This window comes from Acartia tonsa, chromosome 3 (genome assembly GCF_053477335.1).
Source record: "Acartia tonsa isolate MP-2025a chromosome 3, ASM5347733v1, whole genome shotgun sequence".
Taxonomy (NCBI): Eukaryota; Metazoa; Arthropoda; class Copepoda; order Calanoida; family Acartiidae; genus Acartia; species Acartia tonsa.
In genome coordinates this window covers 8,521,315-8,547,580 of record NC_137262.1, presented here as the reverse complement: position 1 = coordinate 8,547,580, position 26,266 = coordinate 8,521,315, and the positions used below count along the sequence as shown (strand labels likewise).

Genomic DNA, 26,266 nt, shown 5'->3' with positions numbered 1-26,266 from the left:
TCTTTCACACACAGAAAATGAGATAGAAAAAACCAGATGGGTGGCCGTTCAACGCCCCCCCCCCCCCCGACCGTTAACCCTTACAGCTCGGGCCCCAATTCCCACCTTAATAGATCGGGGGGGGGGCTCCAAGAGCCCCCCCCTCTATCTCGGCTCCTGTTACAGATAAAGACGTAAAATTTTTTTCTGGTGGTTCATGTGTATTTTTAGAGAAAATTACTTTTTCTAGTCATAGCAGCCAGGCCGCTCCTTAGCCGCTTTTTAGCGGCCAGCCGCTAAATTTTAAAACAGCTGTAGAGCGGCCAATTTTGCAGCTAGGATGACCAAATTTTAGGACGAACTTTTATTTTTCATAACAAAAAAATTACTTTTTCTGATCATCGCCAAAAAACGGCAAATAACGGAAACCGCCATTTTCGGCGGTTACGGCGGTAAAACGGCGGTTGGCGGCGCCGATTAATATTTTTATCTGTTTGATGTTGCTCAAGGATTTACCAAAAAAATTTATAGGACTCTAGCTGTAATAGAAGCCACGATATTCATGATATTTGTCTGTAGTAAAAGCCGGACAAAAATCGGTCATAAAGTCGGTCAGGGAGCGGTCAAACGGTCATAACACATTTTTTCTCAGAAGTTTATTGATATCTAAGTATTCACCAAAAAAATTTTAGGTTTCTCCTTATACACAAAAGTCATAATGTAGAAATTAAGATTTTTTTAGAATTTTTTTCTAATTTTGGTGCTACCCAACCGACTTTGACCGGACACCACGACCGACACAGACCAGATATCCTAATAAAATCAACTCTTGCCGACGTATAATTACTAAACTTAAAAAGTCATGAAGTCACAGCACTCCATCTTACCTACAAAAAAAATGAGATTGAAAAAACTAGAGGGGGGGGCTCTTGGAGCCCCCCCCCCCCGATCTGTAAGGGTTAAGGGTTAAAAAAGAACTCATCAAAATCGGTCAAAAAAGCGTAGCATAACTTAGTTATGAAAAAAAGATTATTGTTATCTTTCAATGATTATGTCTTTTTTGAGAGAGATTTTTCAGTTTAGAAGTCCAAACAAAAATATGTAAATCCCGCAAGAAGCCTAAGTGTTGCATACCAATTGACATTTCCAAGGATGGACTTTAAAAACTGAGTTTAGCTGCTAGACAACTCTGTTTGCAACAAGAATATAAAAGCAGAAAATTTAATTATTAGGAGTAAAAGAAAGTAAAATTACCAAAAATCTACCCTAAAATTTACGAAAAAATGTGTTTGTATTTTTAAGAGAGGAATGCCAAATAAATAGTATAAGAAAATATTAAGGGGCGATCCTTTTTTTTCTCACAGTAGCTTTTCTCCTATTTCTAGCCCCTGCGGGGGGCTCTAACCTTGCGGGGCCAATTGCTTAATCCTGTTGGGCAATCACCGGATATAACCTAACTTAAATAACCTATCAAAAGCTACTTTAAAAATACGACGAATCGCCCCTGCCACGAAAGGGACTATTCCCAAATATTTAAATAACTTAAAAAAAAAAGATAAAGTTGGAAATCTTCAGATAAAAAGATAGATGGACAAATAAATGAATAGATGGATAATAAGATCAATAGATACAAGTATTATTAGATTGATGGAAAGATGGTTTAAATGGATAGATTTTAAGATAAATAGATAATATAATTTATCAAAATAGAAAAATAGTTAGAAAGTACTATTATAAAAAAGTACGTATCATGCACAACATTTATAAAATATACCAAGAACAAGCATGACAACTTCCATAAAAACGGAGCCAAACAATTAAGACAAAAAAGAACGACATAAAATTATTAAGTGACAGCGCTTGAATGATTAAAGGAAGTATAAAAAATCATTTCTTTGAAGATGCATAATATGGACGTGTTTAATATTATATAAAAAAAAACAAATGTAGAGATGTTTCCCTTATTGTTTAAAAAAAATAGTGTAAAAATTGATTCAGAAACCATCCTGCAATGTTTGAAATTGATAGGAAGATTCTAACAAGCCTAAATTAGCATATGAATTTTTTTTTCATTTACAGACGGACACTTACAAAATGTTGAAAAGCCATGCTTCTAAAAATAGGATTGGTTAACGGAAAAGAAATTCTTGCGTTACAAAAAATGGTTCCCTAATTTTTTCAATCGCCGCGGGGAAAAATCTGTGTTATTGACCCTCGAACTGAATTATTCCTGTATTTTCAGGTATTAGTGCTCTAGTCTCCAACATAGTACAATTCTGTGGGATATCAAAACAAGGATGTATTAATCCATGCAATGTTATATAAAGTTCACAAGTATGATACTCTGCAAAGTTATAGGAAAAATGAAAAAAGAATAATGTAATAATAATCACTTAACAATTTAAACTTATTTTATTTTTTAAAAGCTTGTGTGAGTATGTAGTTTTTTTAATTAGCATGTCGATGTTGTGTCAGCCTCAACCACTTTTTATTAGATCGATAAAGTCGACTTAATTCCTTAAAATTGCATATAGAATTCCAAGTTTTGATAAATGCTAGATGTAAAATCTGTTTAAAGCATTTCAAGTAAACAAGACCGAATTGGATTTAATATGTGCTTCTTGGGAGAGCTACATATTTATCTTTGGATTAGATTTAAGCTATTTTAATTAATCTCGTTTATCAATAATGATCAGCATTACATTAAAATAAATCAATACCAAACATAAAATACTTTTTTGGTTATTCTATAACATCAAGATTCAAAATTAAAACATTTTTAATGGAGCCAGAGAACCATAGAGCACGCATTGCGTGATAAAAGTGGCGCGCCGCTGCGTAGTAAGTGTTGGTTGCAGCAGTCAGAGAAAAAAGGCAGTGAAATTTTATGGTCGTTGTCAAGGAGGGAGGGTACATTGGACTCTAGATTACACTGGTATCCAACGTTTTTGAACCACATTATCTTATTGGTTGGCTCAAAAACTTTGGTTACTTTTTATTGGTTGATCTCAGACAAGTAGTGTCCTAACTAATTATTTTAATCCACAGAGGGGATAATTTTGTTCTTCGTCATTGGGAATTATCTTATCCCTTCAGATTACTGAGTTGTTGTATATTTTACGCCTTTTCTCTATCATTTCCCCTTTCTCATTCACTCTCGCTACAACATCCAATCCTCTTTCTCTCTCTCTCTCTCTCTCTCTCTCTCTCTCTTTCTTTTTCCTTTCTCCCTCAAATTTTCTTACAATTAATGGGATTTCTCTATAACAACTATTAGATTTTGGGTATTTAAAGCTCCTCTCAAAGCCTATTTCTTAGCGAAATATAAAGAAGTTTATATATTTATTTATTTTTATTCAATCTGGAGCAAAATTACAAATAATATTCATATTTAGGGGTAGAATTTTTTCTCTTAAAATTGTAATTATGTTCCTGAAATAAATCTGCAAAAGGGCACTTTTATTACAATGAATTCTTTAATGTGTTGGCTAATTTTATCGCTTTTTATTTTTCTAGGATATGCATACTAATAATGGTTCCTTGAATTTGATTGAAAATCAATTTAGCTTCGCCCCAAATGTTGTTCTTAATTGTTCTTGTCTGTTGCGCGCAACGCCTTCTTTAGTTTACTCAGTTGTTCAGTCCAGGGAAAAAGGAAAGATCAATGGAGAAAAATTCAGTTTTCCCTAGTAAACTACAGGTTCTAACCATTTGTAAATTAAAGACAATTAACGAGGAAGGAAGGGCGATGAATTAATTTATCTGCCATTTTCCCATCCCTATCACGCTGAGTTCAACCTAAGGCGACCTAACTTCGTAGACCAAGGAGAAATTAGCTATTAGACAGTATTGTCATAGAGTAATACATATCATAATCATAATATTTCCTCATGATAAAATAATACCCATATTTTTTGTCAATAATCATAAAGGGGTGTCAAAATTTTCGGGTGCGCTTCGCAAAAACTACTGGCAAACCCCTGTGAACGTCACTGTCACTCGACATATTTTTTTCCCTATAAAAAATATTTTTTTATTTTTGAACTTTTGATAAAAATAGACTTGAAAAACTTAAAAAGGGCATTTGCACATGACAAAACAGAGTTACCAAATTATAATTTATAAAAATCTCTTTATTTATCTAGTCCGGAGCCGGAGCCGTTTTTTAACGAAAATTACGGCTCCGGCTCCAGCAAAATATGGCGGCTCCGAAACACTAGGTTAAAGTCCAACCAAAAATTCATATTGGAAAAAATGTTTATTCTAAAAAAGTCTACTGAATAAACTAAACCTGTTGCACAAAAAAGTCTTCTCTTCTTTGTGTATTGTGTGACCAAAAAGACTGTGTGTTGTAATTTTTTTTATGGGGAGAAATTGCATGTTTTTATTTTTGTTTTAGTTCATTTTTTTAGACTTGCGGCTCGCTGTAAATTGATGGATTTTTAAAACTTGTGGGATTTCTGATATTAGTAGAATTTATGTATTTAATCAATCATTTATTGATAATACCTACCCAAATTTGGAATTTCTTGATTATATAAAATACCAGGTATCTTAAGGGACATGCCAATGGACGATGATTTATTGAACAGTGTTCACCCCCAATTATGAGAAACAAAATAACCTTAACAGTGTATTCAAATTATTGCATGAAAAGCAATGATGCTTTGCATTAACCAACCAAAACTTATGAAAAAGTCACCAAAGTTTAATGAGAGAACGTTTTTATAAATCTTTAATGAACAATATAAATTATGTTTATGATTGTTCCATTTTTATTCTAATTATATCTTTTTAAGTTTTTAAATCAACCATTTCAAATATTTAATGGTTCTTAATTAAAATTGATTGATGCTCTTCTTTTGAACATAATTGCAAATTCGTTCTTGCCTACAGGTTAGTTTTTTTAAAAACACTTTCGGGAAGTAATATTTAAAAACTTATCGCTGACAGTCCTTTTAAAGGGCCTACTTTTTGGGCTGGAGAAACCCTTCAGTTGACGGTGAAACTGAGTGAACTATAGACAAGCTTAGAAAGTAAGGATTTCTTAGGTCAAATAGGAGTTTCATAACATAACTTAATTTGTCCTTAAAGACATTTCTTTATGGACAAGCATATAAGCTTTCCAAACATTATTTTAGTGTTTATGAAACATTTTAGTTACTTAAAAACCAAAACAAATAACCACACCCAAAATTATTTAAATAAATAAATAAATTTCTTAAGTTCTAGAAAAAACTTTTTGTGTCTTTAATTATGAATAAACTAGCCGCTTGGCTCCTAGCCTCTAGGGGCTTTGCCCCAAAAGGTAATTAAAAAAAAAAATAAATAGGTATTTCTTGTGCTGCCATTTTTTGTGAAGTAACTGCCTCAAAACCATTTTTTAAGGGGGGGGGGGTTTTCATTTTTGAACCCCCAAGAAAATAGCTTAAAACCACCACTGGACCAGTAGGTATAGTCCCTGAAGAGTAGAGCCCTTTCGGTTCAGCGGTTACCGAGATCTTAAACTTCAGACAGACGGACAGACATCAAGCTACTTTGTATTTTAGATTAGTTTTTTGACTGTGAATAGAATTAGTTTCTTGGCTGTGCTTTACATTACAGTTATGTGTACAATTTTATCCCTTTTCTTAGAAAGTTAGGTTAGTGTGCGTTGGGTTGAATCAACCATGGTTAAGGTCCTGTATGGTTGAATATAGAAACTTAATTATTCAAGAATAGTTATTTCTCGCATCGTACTATAAACAGCTTTCCGCAGATATAAAATGTATAATTATAAGATTAAAACCAGTTTTTTTAGCCCCGAGATGCCGAAGGAACGGGCTAAACTGTTTTTTTCTTCTTATTATTGTACATTTTTATATTCATAGAAAACTGGATATAATACGATGCTAGACATAGTTTTTTCGTATGGATGAGAACCGGTTCCAATCCACCTGATATTAACCGGTTTCGAATGAATACGAGAAAATATATAAGAGAGTCAGAAATGTTACTCTGGTATAAAAAATATTTATTTATTTTATGTGTTACATTCTTTCTAGAAAAGCAAGATTTTTTTGCCTAAGGGATTTTAGAATACTGAGGATCGAAAAAAAACATTGATCAACAAGTTTTAGAAAAAAAACCTGTTTGTAGTTGAAGTGCAGCAATTCTATATCTAGGATATGCCAGTCTGTTCTTAAAATTAAGTTAATTAGGAGCGTTTTTACCTACAACTGTATATACAGGTAGTAAAGAAAAGCGTTCTAAATTTTTGTCATTAAATATTTGGAAAATAAATGTTATATTGCTCTTGCTGCGCTCCTTATAGACAATATTGTACTTGATAATGATATTTAAAAACATTTCAGAATGTTGATGAAGAATCTGCTGTTACCAGTGACACTTGTATGCCTTCTCTCCATAACAACAACAGAATCTAAACCTCTCTTCTTTGAAGCCCTTGGTAGGATTCTAGGCAAACAAAACTATAATTTAACAATTAGTTTGAAGAAAGATATGTAAAAATGTTATCAATTGAAACAGAAGCCGCTTCTTGTTACTGCCTGGCTGAAGTTTTTGGCGCTTATTGTAGGTTATTAAGGATGATAACACCAACATTTCCTAATTGATGTTATATGCACGTCGAAAATAGTGAAATGGCTGGGTTTCGTTTGTTTACCTTTTAGTGAAATTCTTTTTGCAGATAGTGGAGACTGGAAAAAATTCGCTAAGATTCACATAAATCATATATTGAAAAAATATTGGCTGTAATTTTGCAAAGTTTTTGTGAAAAATATTAATAGTTTTGTTTCTATCTAGGGAATCTTTTTCGAGTAGATCCAGGTAAAGTATGACAGTGGTATTTTTTTTTATTTTTTAGCTTTTTTTGAGGGAAGAGGTGTAATTTTTCAAGGATAGTTAGCAAAAGAATAGATAAAAAAACATTCCAAGGATGTAACAATGTAACAGTGGCCATGGCTCTGTCTCGCATATGCAGTGGCGTGCACAATGATTCACCACTGAGGTGTTAAACCATTAGGGGGTTAAAAAGGGGAAAGAAGGTCTTCCCATTTTCGATTTTAACGAGGGGAGTGTTGAAACCCCCTACTTCACGCCACTGCTCTCATATGAAGCTACCCTGTAACTCAATATTTCTGTCTGTCTTGATAATGGGAGTTTTTCTTGACTTGACTACTATTTGAGACTTTAAAAAAAATTTATCAGACCAATGAAATGGACATCTATCATTTAACTCACTTCGTCGTTTTATTGCTTAAAATGGTAATTTATCGACTCATTATTAGACAAGCTAATCTAATTTCTTAAGAGGGCATACTACATCAGAAGTACACAAATCAGGGATTAAGGGAGGGGACAATGGATCAAATATTAAATTTTTATGAGTCTCAGACTTTGGGTACTGGCTTAAAGGGAATGTGCAAGAATTTAGCAGTTTCTGACTGAGTTTGGGTACTAGTGCATGAAATGCCGCTACTCGCTGTATTAGTTTTGAATATAGCAGACAGAAGAATTTGTTATGACATGGCTGGTTTGAAAAAAAAATTCTCCAAAAAATATCATTTCATAGATAAAAACTTTATTGTTATATTTGTGTAATACACAATCTAAGAACCCTAATCTAACAACCTAAATTTAATTTTTGTGTATAGTGACATTTAAAATATAGGAAAATGGGTTAAACGAGTTCAAGAGAGATTTTCTAGTAATTAATTACAGAATATTTACCTCAGTCTGATATACTGGTAATCTAATTTTCAAATGATTGTATTTTCTTGGAACTTTTTTCTTATTTTATAGTTTTCTAAATTTTATTACCACACCCTTTACAATTTCCTCCAAATTTTCTGGATTAATCTGGATTTCATGGCCTTTCTTAAATTGAATTAATTGGCCATTGTCCCCTCCCTTACTCCCTAACTCAAATACTGTCATTAACATTAACAAATAAATTAATCTTGTTATTATTTGGAAATGTATGATTACAGCTGTGCAGAGGTGTTTGGCCCGTTGTCCAAGATCTGTAGCTCCAGTCTGCAGCTCACTGGGCACTGATTATAGAAATTCCTGCCAATTAAGGTAAACTTCTGCTTTGCCAAGTAATATAACATTATAAAACAACTTATTTTCGCCCGTTTGTCCATAACTTGTATTTTCAAATATTAATTACAACTAAAAACTGAGCAACTATCAAGTAAACTTTGTTTAAGAACCTTAATATATGTTTGTTACTCGTTCTAGCCGATTTAAAGTTATTTTGCTTCAGTCAAAAAACCTCACTACTTTATTTTTAAATGTTTTTTATTATAATTGTGTTTAATTGTTGCTAATGTACTAGAAGTTTATCAAAAAAAATCACCAAATCTCTCTTTTCGGGTCAAGGTTTCGTGATGAATTATGAGACATTTCTAATTCTATTTTAATACTTTCAGATGTCATGGGCAAAGTATTGGTTGCTATGGAACCTGCGCATCTTGTGACCGCTCCTTCTCCCTGAGTGATCCCACTGGAAATTGTATAAATGTTTGCTCTAGGAGCATACCCTCTCAGTGTAATGATCTCTGTAAAAAATAAGGGCTACTTTTGTAATTTTAGGGAAAATTGATTCTTTTTAAATGTCGATTATTTGGAGTAAAAAATTTTAAGTAAATGAATTAGACAAGGTTGAGTATGAATGCAAATATGAACAACTTAGAAGGGAAAAGAACCAAACTTTAAAAATAATTCTTCATAAAATCTTCAACAATCAAATGCTTTGTTTATGTCCCAAAAATTACCTTTTACTAAATCTATTTTCTTCTATAAACTAATATAATGATTTGATTTGTTATGCCTCAACTCTAATTAAGTATAAATTTAATTTAAAATTTTCAAACACATTATCTAAAATGTGGTTGTTGGAGCATTCTTAAATTGTCATCAAATTTGTTTTATTCCTTTTTTCTTACTGCGTTTGTTCAAGTGGGTAACACTTACCCTAGTTCATCTCCTTCTCTTTTGTAAATGATAGAGTTGTCAGTATGTGCAATTTTATTTTTTATATGTATTTAGTTCAATAACTATCACTGAATTTGTTGCAAAAGACAATAAATTCTTATTTAAAAATGCTTTATATGATTTTTTACAGTTATGTACCTAAACTTTCGAATCAAAATTAGAAAAATGCAACCATAATTTAAGAAAATAAAAGAAATTGAGTTAACAAGAACTGATTATTATGTATGTATTATGTATCATGTTACCTATCCTGGTTTATATGTGATTTTTTTTATCAATCATGTTTGAAAGTAATGTATACCAAATAAACAATTAGTAAATTATGTTTTTTCTTGAATTAACATTTTTATATCTACATGATAAAATTCTAACTTCAGTTAAAATTATTTAAAGATTATAAAAACAAGATTGGTCATAATAAAAACTGTTGCATTTTTGAAATTAAACAATATTACTATCTGTCCGTGTTACCCTTAAACATCTATACATTTTATTATGAAACTTAAAAGCTAAAAATGAAAGCTATTCTTCTAGCTCATGTATAGTAAGGGAGCAGACATTGGACAGTAAATTACAATGGTACCCAAAATTTTGTGATAAAAAAGCCCCCCCCCAAAAAAAAAATTTGAATTGATGGAAGGAGTGAAAACAATAACTAATCGCTGATTCTTTGATATTTAATACTCTCTAGCCTGCACATCCTATTATATAATGTAGTAAGCGTATTTTGTCTGTCCCGAAGGATCTCGCTAACCGCTGAACCGACATTGTTCTCCTTTACAGGAAGCTTCTTATAGGTCCTGGGAAGGGTTTAAACTATTTTTGGGGAGGTTGTCTTCAACCTCCTCCCCCCCAAAAAATATTTTTTTACTCTTTTGAAACTCAAATTTAAAATGGGATGAGGTCGACTTTTCACCCTACTACCTTAAGTGCCTCTAGGGGCTTCTAGGGGGCGTAGCCGCTAGTTTTGTGATGCACAACCGATGCCGAGCTGGCCATAAGATTGACGGTTGCTTATGGTCCTCCTTGAGCTGTTGAAATACTACGATACGAGTATTTTTTTGTTAACTGGACTCGAGGATATACTTTTTATATTAATAGATGCACTGCTAAAAATCCCACAAACACTTTATGTTAGCTCGACAGTCTCTAATAATATTTCCGGCGGCCTATTCGCGGCTGTCGAACACTGACAATAATCTCCACAAAGTCACACTTTAAAAAAAGACAGCTTTTCTAAATAAAGATTTATTTCACAGACCAGAAAAATTCCGTCTACACATAGAATTCACATTTAGCAGCTCCAGGTAATTTTAATAATAATGATAATAATAGTAATAATAATAAAAATTACACAAATTTTTTACATTTTTTCTTGCTTTTTACACATTCAGTTATTTCTTAGTTTTTATGTACTTTTTAGGCTCTTCAATTGAACAATAGGCAAAAATAAATTTTCTTAAAATTTTGAGGTTTTTAAATTGTTATGAAGTTTGTAAAAATATTTCTCTTTTAAATTTTTGAAGCCTGAAATACATAATTTTTTTGCTTAATAAATTCAGAAAAAAAAACCTGTAATGAACCTGCATGAATATTGATTATAGCAATTAATTAATTAAACATTTAGTTTAGACTAGATACAAGAGATAAGGAAACTTAGAATTTTTCATTTCAATATTTAAAATCTGTTAAAAAACTGAAATATTATTATATTATTGCACTTTTGTATTAAAACTAATAATTATTAATGTATAATAATGATTGTGTTATAATAAGGAAATGAAAAATTTTAAATTTTTGTATGGGACTACAAAAATATTTAACAGAAAAGCAATGAGATCTTCAAAGTTTGTCTTTTTGTTACTTACACAACATAGTTAATATTTTTCAATTCTGTAGTCAGCCTCAAATTAAAAAAAAACAATTGGTTCTATGCAAAATTATTTTACATACAGCTTTGCTTTTTAGTAAAATGGTGATTTCTCTAAAATATCTACATAGAACCAAAAGTTTTTAATGATTAAAAAAAACACAAATTTCATCTCAAAAAAGAGTGAGCAAGAAAAGAGAGAGTTAAAACACATATTTTGGACCCTCAGATAGAAACTGATTATACTCTATAATATTCCTTGATTAGGTTAATTAATAATATATATAATATATAGGAGAAATATCAGTAGTTTACTTTCACAAAAATATGTAATAAAGATGCTAAAAAATGTCTGAGAAAAGTATCTAAAAAACAGTTGAAAAATTTTAAGATTAATATTTGAAAATATGTTTTTTATTCCCATAGACTATTATATTAGAATTTGGCAAAATATGTTTTATTTTTTTCAGTATGATTTTAAGGTATTTTTGTAGTTATTGTATTAAATGATAATATTGTTTTTGCTTTGTTTATCTTTCTTTACATACATGAAGTTTATATTTAGGTTTAATTGTCATGGGGTAAAGGGGTGATTGTTATTTTAATCATCAAGGATTTTGAATTTAAATTAGAATATGTGTTAGATACACATATAAAATAAATTAAAAATCCTCAATATTGGATAATACACTAATAAAAAGAAAAATTTTAACACTAGTAGGTAGTCAAAATAATTTCAAGATTTTTCATCTTTTTTTATGAAGGTATTAAAATACATATCAGGTTGGGTTTTTATTTTATTTACATGAAAAAGGGATAAAAATACACATCTTAAAAACTATATTTCTATTGCTAAAAAAGTAAGAAAATGCAAATTTTTGTGACATAAAAATGATGAAAAATCCTGTTTTTTATCAACCTAAACATATCAATCTAAAAGTTTTTTAGAAGCTCTTTTATAAAACTAAATTACATAGCATTAAGCTCATTTAAAGGAAAATAAACCCCTAAGATTGTATGCTTGTTCAAAACAGCTATATTTAATATCAAATCAAATCTCATTGAAATCTAAATCAGAAGCATACTAAGTTTATCAATCCCTCAAATTTTCAAAGATTTTTGTTGTAAAATATTTTGTATTGAAAAAATAGATTGTTGCTATTATGAACATTTTAAGCTCAGTCTAAGATAGTTTTTATTATGTTGCATTTTTCAGTTGAATAAAAAGACATTTGTTAAATGTTGTTGTTAGCTCTTGTCTTACTTTAATTATATTAAACATTCTATTTATATCTGACAGTTGTTTAAATCATGTTTGAATTTTTTTTACATTATCTATAGCAAAGTTATGCTAAATTTTATCATCTATTGTTTTGCACGCCATGGTCTTTGTTTACCCTGTAGAAGAATTTTTAAAACATATAAAACCTAGGATTGGTTTATGACAATAGAAGATTAACCATTTAGAAATTTAGAAGCCCTAAGATTAATAAAAATAGGCCTTATACAATTTGTACAATGCTGCATTTTAAATTTTAAAATTAAGTAGGTATGGCACTTTTTATTTGCTTTAAGTATAAAGTTAATGCAAAATAAGTTTAACAAATTTTACCTTTAAGACTAGAATTGACTTATAAAAAAAACATAATAATATACTAATAATGATCATTTGACCTTCTTGTATTATAAACAAAAACACAAGAAGGTTAAAAAATGTACAAATCAAATAATTCTAAAAAAATTAACATGTCAACTAATATAGAAGATAATTGTCACATCTAGTTAAATAATAAGAACAAGGGGAACACATATATAATATTAAATGTTCATTCTAAAAGTTATAATTATAAACTAAAAGTATAAAAACAACTATGATACTGTGTGTCACTAAAGTAAGAAGTTTTGTTTAATGCAAGATTGTGTCCGTTCTGTTTATTTTCTTATACAGATTTTTTTTGGTACACAATGTTACTAATATTAACAGGGAAAAACATTGAACGCATAATAAAAAATTAACACTTTTTCTTGTCTTTTTTTAACACTTTGCTGCACACCTGCGGCTACTTGTACATCAAAAGCAGCAATTCACAGACACTTATACTCTTTTTTGTTATTAGAAGTACGGTGACTGGGAATATGGCGACTGATGTGGGTACGGTGAGGGGTACGGGTAGCTGGGGTTTGGCATGTGCAGTCCGTGGTGTGGGTGGGGATAAGAACCTGCAGCCGCCCCAGAAGCGGCCGCAGCAAATGCCTGAGCCGCAGCACTGCCAGAGTAAGCACCAGCTGCACTGCCATACTGACTGTAAGCTGCTGAGGACATGCCGTACATTCCCGCCATGCTGGCCATACCCATGCCAGCCATTCCACCCATACCAGCGCTAGCCGCAGACATGAAGTTGCTTGCAGCTGGAGATATCCCTGCTCGCGATGCTCCAATTAGGCTGCTAGAGAACATGGAGCTTTGGCTCATGTAGGGGTTGGAGGCAGCATACTTGGATAACTCTGCCTCGCTGGTCAAGGCTGACGCATAAGTTGAGGCAAGGCTTGACACAGAAAACGCGTCAGACAAGGAAGAATGACCACCAAGAGCAGCAGCTGCCGCGGCAGCTGCTGAATCAAGCGCCGAAGCATCGGCCGACGAGAGATGGCGGCCGTGGCCAACGCTGCTGTGCGCTAACGAGCTCACAGAAAAGTTGGAGTGTGTGACAGGTGAGTGGGAGACAGAAACTGCGGAAGGGCCGCTGCTACCGCCACTATAATTTGTACTTGTAGATGAGAGGTCAGTTGGATAGTTGTCCGTATTTGAGCTGGGGCCGGGAGTTCCGCCGCCGCCAGATGGATACCCGCCACCAGAAAAGCCGGAATTGAGGTAATTGCTTCCTCCGTTACCGTGGAACTGTCCAGGACTGTAAGGCCCAACAGACCTTGGCGTTGGCGGATGACTGCCACCGCCAGATCCAGAAAAGACGCCACTGTCATTTTCTGCAATCGCAGGTATTTGGTCCACCAAAGATTCCAGGCCGGTCAAACTTTTAGTTGACACATCCCCAGGATCTGTATGTTGTTTTAGCTGACGGCCTCCGTGGGGTTGTGGGGAGTCAAAGCCACCACTGCTGCCGCCCTGATGTGGTGGTGTGTCCTGCATTGTTCTGTACGGAGCATGGAAGCTGTGCTGCTGTTGATACGTCGGTGATTCTTGATGTTGTGGAGTGTGGTGGGGATGACCAGATTCGTTCTTCATCACCTGGAAGCCACTTCCGGGCGGGGTCGGATATCCAGACGGATACCCTTGATGCCCATGGCTGCCAACATCATCAACTGGAGTTGTTGGGTTAGAGAAGTTGCAGGCAGCCTGGGGAGGTGGCCCACCATGATTCAGGGACCTCGCCGATTCTGGCCGCTGTTGCTGCTGCTGTTGATAGTCATCCATGTCACCTGACTGATGACTGGCCTCTTCGTGGTGGTCAGGTTGGCTGGTCCGCTGTGAGTGCTCATATTCCCCACCTCCAGGATGATGCATTCCCGCGGAGGGCGGGGGAGATTGCGGCATCCTCTCGCCACCACCGCTTAATCTTGCCGACAGGTCAGCCATGTGATGGTGGTCATGCTGAGAAGAACCTTGGGAACCATCTTCACATGCATCGAATGAAGGACGTAGTCTATCGCCATCATTGATGCCGCCTTCAGGGTCGTTACCTTCCTCATCACCCTGCATGGAACCCATACCGCGGAAGTTAGGCGAAAACGGTGGCAGCCGTGTTGGTGTTTTTGACACAGAACTTGGCGCATCACCGCTTTCGGAACAGTCATCATCTTCTCTGCTTGGCGGGGGCGGGTAATCATGTTTCATCATACCGCCATTTGGAAGTCCGCTAACTCCGCCACCTGAACTGCTGCCGTTACCGCCTTGCGTGCTGCTTCCCACGCTGCCAGGCTCACTGATCATGCCGCTGCTGCTTCCCGCCATTCCTGAGGCGCCCGGCGGCAAATCACACTTCTTTGGTCTACCACGTTTTTTCTTCCCTGTTACAGGATCAATAGGATTAGAGCCTTTGGGAATAGGATTGCCGAACTCGTCGACCCGTTTTCTCTTTGGCGGCGGTAAGGTTCCGTCGGGGCGGGGCTTGGGTGGACGGCCTCGCCGCTTCTTACCCGTTTCAGGATCGATACGTGATTCCAAGTCTTCCATGCTCTCCTCTCCAAATAAATCGTCGTCGTCCTGAAATAGTAAAATTATTTATAGGTTACTCAATAGTCACTACTTAATTTTTTTATTTTAACAAATTTAAATCTTTTGCATAAAAAAAAACAATCATAAGTAGGTATTTATTAATTTTCCTTTTTAATTCTATTTGTAACTTTTAGCATTTTTGTTTGTCTTAAAATCCCCAATTGTAGGTATTATTTAAATTTCTAGTAAATAAAGTAATCAAAAATAAAAAAAGGCCAAGAAGCTAAAAAACGCAGGGACCTTAAGAGATGAGACAATGTATAAATTAATTTTATACAATACATACCCAAAATGTTGATCATAAAAATAAATTCCTATAAAAATTAAAATTATTGAATAAAAAGTTTTAATCTAGTTTTTAACAAACCAATCAAATTTTAGTATTTTAGTAATTTACGTATTCAAAGTTTTTGAGCCCACGAATAACATAACAAGGTTATAAAACTTTGGGTACCAGTTTCATTAACAGTCGAATGTCCCCATCCCTTCCTCCCTGCAAAAACAAAAATATTCACCTTTATTCTCTTGTTGGTAAAGTTTTGAAGCTTGACCTCCGGGAAAGTGACGTCAGCCTCGTTGTAGTCCGGGGCCTCGCCTCTCAAGAAGTCGCGGAACTTTTTGAGGGCGGAGTAGAATGGAACCTTGTCGACGGCGCGCGGTAGCTGGGCGCAACGCGCGCTGCTGTTGGGCATAACCCAGGCATACTGAAAATAAAATAAATTTAGGCATATTTATTACTTTAAATTTCAGAGGGAAAAAAGATAAGTAAAATAGCACAAAACCATTTAAACCAAAAAGTTTCCCTAAAAAGGACGTAAGCTAGGGGACTGATGAGTCATCTACCAAATAGGTATATAAATACCTGTCTACCTTACGGATGAGACTTTTTACTAATATTATTATTATCACAAATTATTTAAGAGAAAACAATATGTCAAAAAATTCGCTGGAAAAGTTTATTATTTAAGTATAGTAACCTTTAAAAAACATTCGTATATCAATTCTTCGGTATTCAATAATTCAATAAATACATATATAGATAAAAATCCAATAACATATGTTAACATTAAGCATTTTATTCATATATGCCTAATATTCACTAGAATTTTAAATTAATTTTATATCCAAATAACATAAGCCAGAACAAGATTGGTTTTCATGAAAACTTATGCCTTACGAAATATGAAAAGATTGTCCCTAAATATATAGAAATGCAAACACTAAACGTTGACAAACCGCAGCGACCATTGTTTTAAATGTCCTATGAAATGACGAGAAAGAATTGAATTTGTTGAAAAGGCATATGATATAAACTAGCTCCACTGCTTAAATATATAATTAACTCACCGTGTCTGTGCCCTCAATTTTGTCTGGTTGTTTTCCAAATACAAATTCTTTTTGTCCCGAGAAGACCTCGTAGATTCCCTTGCCGTTGAATACGGCGATGCGCGGCTTGTACTCGCGGATTTTCAGTATCAATTTCTCAGCACCTGAAATTAAATTAGAAATCTCAAAAAAAAATTTTTGGTTACATAGTTAATTATTTATAAACCGATAGGTATTAATTCAATGATTTACATTTTAATCTTAGTGGAAGATTTTCTTTTAAACGATGCTTTACATGATTTTTCAGTATGGCTGAGAACCGGTTCTAATCCAGCAAATATTAATCGGTTTCAAAGCCATACCTGAAAAAATATTATTTATCTTATTCGGTATTGAATAATATCATCAATACAAATTATAGAGTTTCCGACCTCTTGTTGTAAAATGAAAAATACAATAAAAATGAGAAATTAAACAGAATTCCGAAGGAAAAATTTTATCTTTCTGTAACATATCCTTACTTTTCGTTCAACACAATACAAATGTAAAAGAATATACATATAAGCATTTAGGCCAAGGCATGCCTGTGTTTTATAGCCTGCACAGATATCTATTAAGGAAACATTGGTCGTTATAAATAATTTGTTGCACTATTATAGATCATTACAAACATACACCAATGAAAGGGGGAAAGATCAAATTAAAACAAGATAAGATAAGATAAGATTTATTTTCCTCAAAGGTACAACATATTTTATTAGATATATATCATAAATTAAGTTACTATGCTTTGATTGGTTTGATTCTTCTGTTTTGTTATGTTTGATGCAGGTTTGATAACAATTTACATAATAACTATTATTAAGTACCTAGCATGGAATTGGCCGAACTTCGTCTCCACCTAGTTGCCAGGCCAGTTCGAATAGGATAAAGATAACATTTTACAAGAAAAATTCCATGCAACATTGTACCAGATAGTTGGCATAACCCTTTAAGGGTTGTGGAGCCACTGGTGTACTTTGACGCTTGCCAAGCCGATACAATGTTATATGTGCAAATAAATAATCTTGACAATGATAAAATACAATATCTTGCTGTGTATTTCAGACATCCTCCTACTATCAGTTGCAACTTCTCCAAGCGTAAATTCGGAACAATTAAGGAACCAAAACCTTCAAAAGAAGTCGCTATTCCCGTTGTGATCCCTTTTCAGCTCTACCTAGACAGTTTCCTTTGTAACAAATTATTTTCATTATAGAGTGGAGTTTTGTCCGGGTCTAAGGACATCTCCACACCAATAATTACAGGATAACGATAAATATCGCGATAACGCTGGTCCAATCCAAAAATAAAATAAGATACTCTAATATATAACGTATTAGGTACCTAAGTGAACAAGATGTAATGATTGGTTTCGATTCCTACGGAATCTGATTTTTATTTCTTGAGAATGGATATAATAATCCTCTGATGTACAAATGTACAAAAATAAAAATAGGTCATGTGCGATTCCTACGGAATCTGATTTTGGTATTTTGAGATAATGGGAGTGTGTCCCTAAATATGTAAGGTTCGATTCCTCCGGAATCTGATTTTTATGTTTTGAGAACTGGTCACAGCATAGCTGTGAATGGGGCATCAATATGGGGGGGGGGGGGTGGGAGAGGGGAGGTGAGGTGAGGGGAAAGTGGTTTGTGCTCGAAAACGTTTACATTAATCCATTAATCTCACCCTTTTTTTTGAAAGAGAAGGGTGAAAGTGGGTCATGGTAAGATAAAAAAGACTGTGGCGTGCTGTTGCGCGCACAATTTGGTTATAGCTTGGCTTTTAGTGGAGTTTTAATCTTACTGTTGTTTAGGCACGAAAATGTTCGGAGAGGAAGAATACAAGCAAATGTGGCAGCCGCTACGCAATAGATTGACAATAACATATCAACGACTTCTCAATATAGTTAATGGTGACAATGTCAGTGAGGAAGTGCGTCGTGAGGTAGCCCGTCTACTATACCAGCAAGGTTATCTTGAAACCGAGTTGGCACTCACTCTGTACAACCCAAACAAAGATATGGAGTATCATGAAAATAAATTGGGTGAAATTGCTCAGCAGATAACTGCTCAAGAGGGGGCTTGTCTCCAACTTTAGCTCCAGAAAGTGGCCATTACCGGTCAGGACCAGTTATGGTCAAGTTCTATACGACTTCATATACAAGATATCCGCAAAAAATATCCGCAAAAACATCCGCAGAAACATCCACAAAAAATCAACAAATAATCAACAGAAAAAAAGCTGTAAAATCGTTTACAAGATGTGTCTGATATGGCTATTGAAAAATTGTTTTGTGAGAAATAATACTGTTAAAATTTGAAAAAAAGATCTAAATATAATTTTGAAATGTACCATAATTTTATTAAACATAATTTTATTTCAATTAATAAATCCTAGATATCTTGCTATGAAATTATATTATTTAAAAGATGTATAAAGCAATAGGATGTCTGTTAATATGTTGCTATGGGTCAAGCCTAGTAATAATTTTTCATTAGCATCAAAAAAAAAAAGTAAGGATAAAAAGTATAAATTGATGAAGTGAGAGACAAGTTAAATATGGGAGAGAAATCAAGGAATTGAAAAGGTATGGGGGAGGAGGGGGGGGGAAAACGAGGGGGAGAAACTGGGGCGTGGTGAGTGGTTTGTTCGCGGCCGTGGCTACCAGCCAGACAGACGGAGCGGCGCTTATCGTTTGGTATGTGCAGAGGGGGGGGTGGGGGAGAGAAAATAGAGGGTGGGGGGAAGAGTGGTTTCCTGGTATAGCACAGAAGAATAAAAGAAAAAAAAAGGGCGGGGGGGAAACAATTGGTTGTGAAGCATAGGGGAAAATGCGTGGGAAACGGAAGTGGGGAAAGTGTATTACTAATTAATAAGTTAAATTAAAGATTGCATAATGCATGGTATTAAAACACAAAGGGGGTATAAATATGGGGTAGGTTAGGTCAAGGTTTAATTGTTTCCAAGATGTCAGATCAAGAAGAAGAAGTAGGACAAGGTCAAGGTGCTATACCAGATGGAGCGCCGGAAAATCTGGAGGAGGCTGGAGGTGAGGAAAATGTTCCCCTCCATGATCAGGTGCAGGAGCTCATTGCTATGCTCAATTCTAGCGACGAAGTAGATGATCCTGTACCCGTGCACGGCGTCCAGCAGCTGCTGAACCTCGCGGCAGTGCCTGATCTACTCCCATTTCCGGGGGTAGACAGGCGCTGTCTGGACCTCTGGTTTATGGTCAAGCGCAGGTTGATGGGCGTTGTGCACGAGGGCGACATGCTGATGTGGAGGAGGTTCCGCAACGATGCCATCGATGAGGAAGTCCTCCGCATGATGTATGGGAACTATGGGTTAGTCATGAGGTTAATATCAGTAATGCCCACGTACGCCCGTTCCTTCCAGGCAAACATGGATGCCATCGCCACAATGGACCGCCTGGTCACCGTCCAGCAGGACCTTCTGGAGGAGCTGCTCCATCAAGAACCCGACGGCGTCGACGATGACTCCAGCGACTACGACGAATAGATGGCTATGCCCACTATTCATGAGCTTAACCAATCTGCGATAGTCATTATAATAAATTTCGATATCTAAATTTAAATAAATAAATATATTTTCGGCTAAAATTCAACAAAAACTTTGTTATTTTTTTATTAGATAGATAGAGGTTGCGCGATTCGTTAGCTGCTGGATAAAATAATATAAAGGAAATAAGCTAAAGTCAAAATGTAAAATGTAAAAAACAATAAAATGGATAAAAAACAAACTATGCCAAGCTACTCTATACTTGGGTATGTGTGTCGGTTCCTACGGAACCTATTCGTTGTGATTTGAGGTTAAGGAAATGCTGTTTTATTGAATTTTAACAGAGAAGTTTAATGCTTACAGAAAGTCGGGGGCTAAAAAGTACGGATAGAAACTTAGTTAAACAAAAATTCAAAAGAACAGAAATTTTTAACATTAGCAAAACAATTGTTGAGTAAAAGAAAGAAAAAAATATTTGCATTTTAAAACTCAATCTTGTTTAGGTAATAAGTAAAACATTTTTTCTTGAAAATATTTTTATTATCAATTAATTTAATTTCAAGTGGAAGGTTGTTAAAAATAGTTGGAAAAGAGTTAAGAGGGGCGTGCAGGAGAAAGTTTCTATTGGTGCCCGGTTCGTAAGCAAAGTTGTTCCTGTTCCTTGTGCCATACGTATGTCTGTCTTGAACAAAGTTCCAAGTGTTTTCAAAGATTTTAGGAAAAATGCCTAATTTATAGGCGTGCATGAATTTACAAACATTGAATTCAATTAATAGGTTGAATGGAAGTATGCCATTAGATTTAAAAAATTCAGCTGTGTGAGCTCTGCTTGGTAAGTTTTCGATTATTCTAATGGCTTGTTTTTGTAGCTTAATAATTGGTGCTAACAGATACATAGGGCAGGCAGTGAACAGGAGACAACAATATTCGATATTCGACTTAATGTAAGAAGTATAGAGTAGCTTTAGGTGTTTCTTGTCCAACAAATGACGCATTACTTTCATACTATAAATTATTTTAGAGACTTTGCTATAGACTTTTTCAAGATGATAAGAAAACTTCATTTTCTCGTCTAATTGAATTCCTAAGTGTTTGATACTACCCTCGTTGGTACCGCTTACAAGATCCAACTTAGTGATTTTTGACTCATCATTTTCATTGTGATTGTTCATATTTACATAAATTTCGAAGTTGGTCTTAGCTGCGAGCTCAGCGGGGGTGAGTATCTCTCGGGGGGAGGAAAAGACCATACATTTGGTCTTGCGGGGGTGTATGAGTAGCTTATTGGCATTGTACCATTGGGTCAGTCTGGGGACAAGCTCCCTTGCTAGGTTAATTAATTGGATAATATTCTGCTTTTCAATGAAGCCCACTGCGTCATCAGCAAAGAGATTGATTAGGATCTCTTCACTGCATGAAACAAGGTCATTGATAAAAATTAAAAAAAGAATTGGTCCCAGGACTGACCCCTGGAGTACGCCAATGATAATGAATTCAATAGTAGAGGAGAAAAGGCACTTAAAAAATACACGCTGCTTTCTATTTGCATAGTAACTACGGAACCACTCGAGTGCAACCCCCCTTATCCCTGAATTCTCCAGTTTGCTAAAAAGGATGTCCCTATTTATCATGTCGAAACACTTCCTTATGTCCAAAAATATGGCCATACAGGAAGCGTTTCGACTGAGTGCTTGGGTGATCATTGTGCTTAAGTTCAGTACATTGTGAAAGGTTGAGATCCCTTTCATGAAGCCAAACTGGCGATTGCTAAAAAAAGACCGATCCTCTAAAAACTTAACCAGCGTATCACAGACATATTTTTCAATGGGTTTGGAAAAGTTATCAATGAGACTAATGCCTCGATGATTATCTGCCTCGCTGAGTGAACCTGATTTGTGAAGGACAACTATTTTAGAAGTTTTCATTTTTTCAGGAAAAGTGCCATTTTGAAGTGATAAATTATAAACATGTGTTAGGGGAGTGGCAATGGTATCAGCACAGCGAGACAGAACATACATCGAGACATCATTGATGTCTGTGGAACGCTTAGGTTTAATGCTACGGATAATATTAATAACTTTGAAGGGGTACAATGGTTCAAAGAAGAGGGAGTCTTGACATGGGGGTGGTAAGTATTCAAAGAAATTTTTGGGGGTGGAAGGAATTTCAGGCCTTAGGGAAGACCCAATTTGACTAAAATAACGATTAAATTCATTAGCTATTTCTTGGTCATTTTCAATTTTGTTTGGGCCTACTTGAAGGTATGTGCACTCAGGGGAAGATTTATTAAACCCAATGACTTCTTTAAGAGTTTTCCAAAGTTTTTTCCCATCCCCATTTGCATCTCTTATTTGTTTTCTATAATAGTCAATCTTTGCTCTTCTCACTTGCCTATTGTAATTATTCCTATAGACATTGTAAATACTTTCATTTTCAATTGTTTTGTCTTTTAAAAAGTTGCTGTACAAAATATCTCTATGCAATCTACAACGCAATAAGTAATCTGACATGAAGGGTTGCTGGGGCTGGGTACGTTTGTTTTTACGTTTTTTTCTAACTGGACACTTTTCATTATAAAGTCTCAAAAAGGTTGAAATAAAGTTATCGTAAGCAATGTTTGTGTTGTCCTGACTTAAAACGTGATTCCAGTTAGTGTGGTAGAGTGCATAGTTTAAGGCATCAAAGTTTTCATCATTCAATTCTCTTTTTTCAAAAAAATCTGGAAGTTTGGGTTTATTTACTTTGTCTATTCGGAATGAATTAATAATTGGCAAGTGATCGGAAATTTTTGAAGTTAAAACAAAAGATGACATTAGGTTTTGAATAAAGTTCCCTACCCCGAATAAATCAAGAAGGGTTGCTGTGGTTCTAGTAACTCTAGTGGCTCTGGTAACAGTATTTATGATACCGTTAAAAGAAAAAGACTCAATAATTCTCATGGAATTGCTGTTTATATATCCCAAGATTTTAAGACTATTTATTCAACACTAAAATCTTTATTTTTTAAAAATAATTTTAGAAAACTTCAACAAAAAAAGACTTTTGTTAGACTATCTCGGCATAATGTTCATCTTGTTATTAAAACTCCTCCTTTAGACGCAATGTTCTAAAAAAATTACTTTAAAAAAGTTATTTTGTTGTTCGCCTGTCTATTAAAATTTTATTTTAATTTTCATTTAATATGTGTAATTAAACAATAGTATAACATACAAATGTTTTAAAAATGCTCTGCAAAAACATTTTCAGATGATACTGTATTTCACAATTGTAGTATATTACCTAGTATCACTTTTAGTATGTAATTTTCTAAAATGACTGTAAAACTTTTTGTATTTGTAATTTACATTCATTATAGATTTGTCGATCCATTCATCCAAAATTCTATTTGTATAATTATAAAAGTAACTCGATGTCTGTGTATCTGTGTTTGTATTTAAGGACTTTGCTAAATGCTGGACTGATATGGTTCTACAGTTAAGAGTTAAGGTGAAGCTTATTTTAGGTCCAGGTAAGGTTTATAACTATTTTGGAGAAGAGTACTTAATTTTTTAAAAATGAAAGTGGAGGTTTTACCACTCCAGCCCCATCTAGTAAATAATAAACAACAACATATCTATAATACAAAGTAGAATGATGTCTCTCTATCTGTATATCCGTCCATCAGAAGCTTATCGGTAACCACTGAACCGCTTGGATTCTACGCTTCAGGAGTGGTTTTAAGCTATTTTCTTGGGAGGAGGGGGAACAATCCCTAATCCACCCAAAAAACAAAAAAATCTCCACAATTTTTTTAGGTACCTATTTTTTTTAAAATTACCTCTTGGGGTAAAGATCCTAGAGGCTAGTGGCCCACCCGCTAGTATTCTAATTTTTAGTATAAACCTATGTTGTTTAGTTTATGTTGCTAATTTAAGCTTTGTGATTTTTTTCCGTCTGTGACAAAAGACCTGTTTCAGCATACAAATTCATGGGTGTCAACACTTGTAACTTTATAGTAGTTTAAAATGCTTTAATTGAAAAAAGTTTATATTGCAATTGCAAACATTCAATGTAACTTTGAAAATTTGAGAGAATAGTTATTTCTCGCATCGTATTATAAACAGCTTTCCGCAGATATAGAATGTACAATTATAAGATTAAAACCAGTTTTTTTAGCCTCGAGATGCCGAAGGCACGGACTAAAAATAAATGTTGTGATGCTCAATTTTCATTATACTTTTTAGGGAACATTATTTTCTTAAAATAATTATTTATTTTGGCCTAAAGCGGACATTTCAAAAGTGTTGGTGGCACCCTGTCTAAAAAAAGGATAAACCACCAAGTCCATGCTAGCAAAATCAACCATCATATGTTCATACAATAAAGCAAATAAACACATAGAAATAGCCATTTTGCAGAATATTCTGCAAAAAGTTTTCCAAATTAAAATTTCTGAAGTCTTTAAAAATAAATAATATTTTTTTCCTGTGCTCCTCGCAAATAGTAATATATAAAATCTAAATAGGTTAAAAAAATGCAATTTTAATATAATGAAATTGGTTGGTTTGTAAGCACTGCGACTTTGTTGCATAATCCTTACACAAACAAACAATAGACTGGAAGGTAACAAGGATAAGCTTCACCATTGCAATGCTTGAAGTCTTTATTTAAAATATTTCTTAGTTCTATTTAGATTTGACACATCGGGCAATATAAAAAAAATTTACGGATAAAAACCGATCGCAAATAGCCTTATATCTAAGTAATAACTAATGAAGGGCAGAACGGTGTTTAGATTACTTTAATTTTCTTGCCATCCTAGTTTAGTTCTAAAGATTAAAAGAAAATTAGAAATATATCCAATTGTAAGTTAAACTATGTACATTATACCTAACTTTTAAATAGTAGCTAAGGTTATGTCACAAAAAACATACGCATCTATGTTAACAAATCTTGCCATCTCATGTAATAATATGGGCTGGGTCATGCTGATACATATCCGGTAATCATTTTTAGTAGCAGTTCTACCTATAAACCCATCTTGACCACCAATTAACTAGATGTAGAGTAGCTGCGTTATGATTTACCTAGCGGTTTCGCCCCTAGCATCTAGAGGCTCTATATCGAAGGAATATGTAAGGGCAGGAAAATAGCCTAAAACCATATCTAACCGGACTTTACATAGAAATAAAATTGCCTAAAAACATCCCAAGAACTATAAGTAGCTTCACTGTAAAGGAGGAGCATGTCGTTTCTGCGGTTAGCGAGATCCTTTGCTACAAATAAAAAAATCTTACTAATTTTTATATTAGGATAGTAAGGATAGCTTCATCTAAAGAAAAATAATTTTGCCTCAAAATTGGCAGGAAAATATAAGAACAAAAATGGCATAATTTCCAAACTTAAAATAAATCTTAAATATTCATTTCAAAAGTTGTTTAATGATACAATAGTTTAGTTTTGAATATTATCAACCTTGTTTATTTGGTTATTTTTGTCGTTTCATGCAGTAATTAAATTTTACTACGTATGTTTTAGGCAACTATAAAGAGTACACAATATTTTTTATAAACATTATTTTTATAAAATCTAAAAATAGAAAACTGGAAAAATTAAAGAAACGACGAAATCAAATAGGGACTACCTATATAAAACTAGCTTTCTTCCAACTTTTCAGTCTTTTAAATGTATTCGTTCGTTTTAAATATTGTGTTATTTTTTTTCGTACGTAAAAAACATGTATCAATAAAATACAGATCATATGATCAATTTTGACATTGAAAAACTTTTTTAGTTTCTTTATCTTTTACTCATGTTTATTTGTAATTCCCCTTTAAATTGAGAATCAAACTGTAAAAGATAATCATATTACAAAAAAGGAATAACCTTAACTTTATTTAGATTTAGGTGTACAAGAGAAGTCTAATAATTTTGATTTAAATAACACAATTAAGAATTAACTCATATTCAGTCTTTCTAATTAATACCTCAACATGTAATAGGCCTATTAACATTGAACTTAAATCTATATATATAGTGTTATTATTAATAAATCTAAAAACTTTGCTGTTGCTTTGGATGAAAGTTTGAACAAGTTTGATAATGATGTGCACTCACTTTCGCATATCATCACACCAGTAAAGTGTTTTATTTTCGCAAAAAGATAAAATAAAATTTAAATGATGCATTGTGAAGTGTAACAGAAGAATAAAGCTATGCTGTTAAGAGAGAGAGAGGGGACAATGGGCTGTTTATTACACTAGTCCCCAATAATGTTTTCTTATTCGTTGGCCTAACAATTTTGGGGATTTTAG

At 33.9% G+C, this 26,266-nt stretch overlaps 2 protein-coding genes across 4 annotated transcripts in view; one reads left to right on the top strand and one right to left on the bottom strand.

Moving 5' to 3' along the window:
* The first annotated feature begins 4,971 nt into the window (after positions 1-4,971).
* Positions 4,972-9,302, top strand: LOC145315083 (uncharacterized). Of its 2 annotated transcripts, none has more exons than XM_080155126.1 (5): positions 4,972-5,015; positions 6,333-6,427; positions 6,784-6,807; positions 7,971-8,061; positions 8,415-9,302. In XM_080155126.1, exons 2-5 carry the CDS (start codon positions 6,334-6,336, stop codon positions 8,554-8,556), a joined length of 351 nt encoding a protein of 116 aa, XP_080011252.1. In that variant the 5' UTR covers positions 4,972-5,015; position 6,333; the 3' UTR covers positions 8,557-9,302. The 2 variants fall into 2 exon arrangements, with proteins under 2 accessions (XP_080011252.1, XP_080011251.1); XM_080155125.1 differs by having other exon boundaries at positions 6,333-6,439.
* Positions 9,303-10,211: 909 nt separating this feature from the next.
* Positions 10,212-26,266, bottom strand: part of LOC145313230 (uncharacterized) — a 67,830-nt gene continuing 51,775 nt past the window's right edge. For both annotated transcript variants that reach the window (XM_080152531.1, XM_080152532.1), the window contains exons 11-13: positions 16,431-16,573; positions 15,599-15,787; positions 10,212-15,071 (exon numbers count right to left, since the gene is read on the bottom strand). In XM_080152531.1, the coding sequence (XP_080008657.1) occupies positions 12,963-15,071; positions 15,599-15,787; positions 16,431-16,573 (2,441 nt within the window). In that variant the 3' untranslated portion in view covers positions 10,212-12,962. The remainder of the gene's footprint in view (positions 15,072-15,598; positions 15,788-16,430; positions 16,574-26,266) is intronic.

Excerpts from the sequence above, each read along its gene's own strand:
- LOC145315083 (XM_080155125.1), top strand. The coding sequence starts at position 6,334 with ATGTTGATGAAGAATCTGCTGTTACCAGTGACACTTGTATGCCTTCTC. Across the intron at positions 6,440-6,783 it reads AGCCCTTGGTAGGATTCTAG|GGAATCTTTTTCGAGTAGAT; the intron begins GCAAACAAAACT and ends GTTTCTATCTAG. Across the intron at positions 8,062-8,414 it reads AGAAATTCCTGCCAATTAAG|ATGTCATGGGCAAAGTATTG; the intron begins GTAAACTTCTGC and ends TAATACTTTCAG.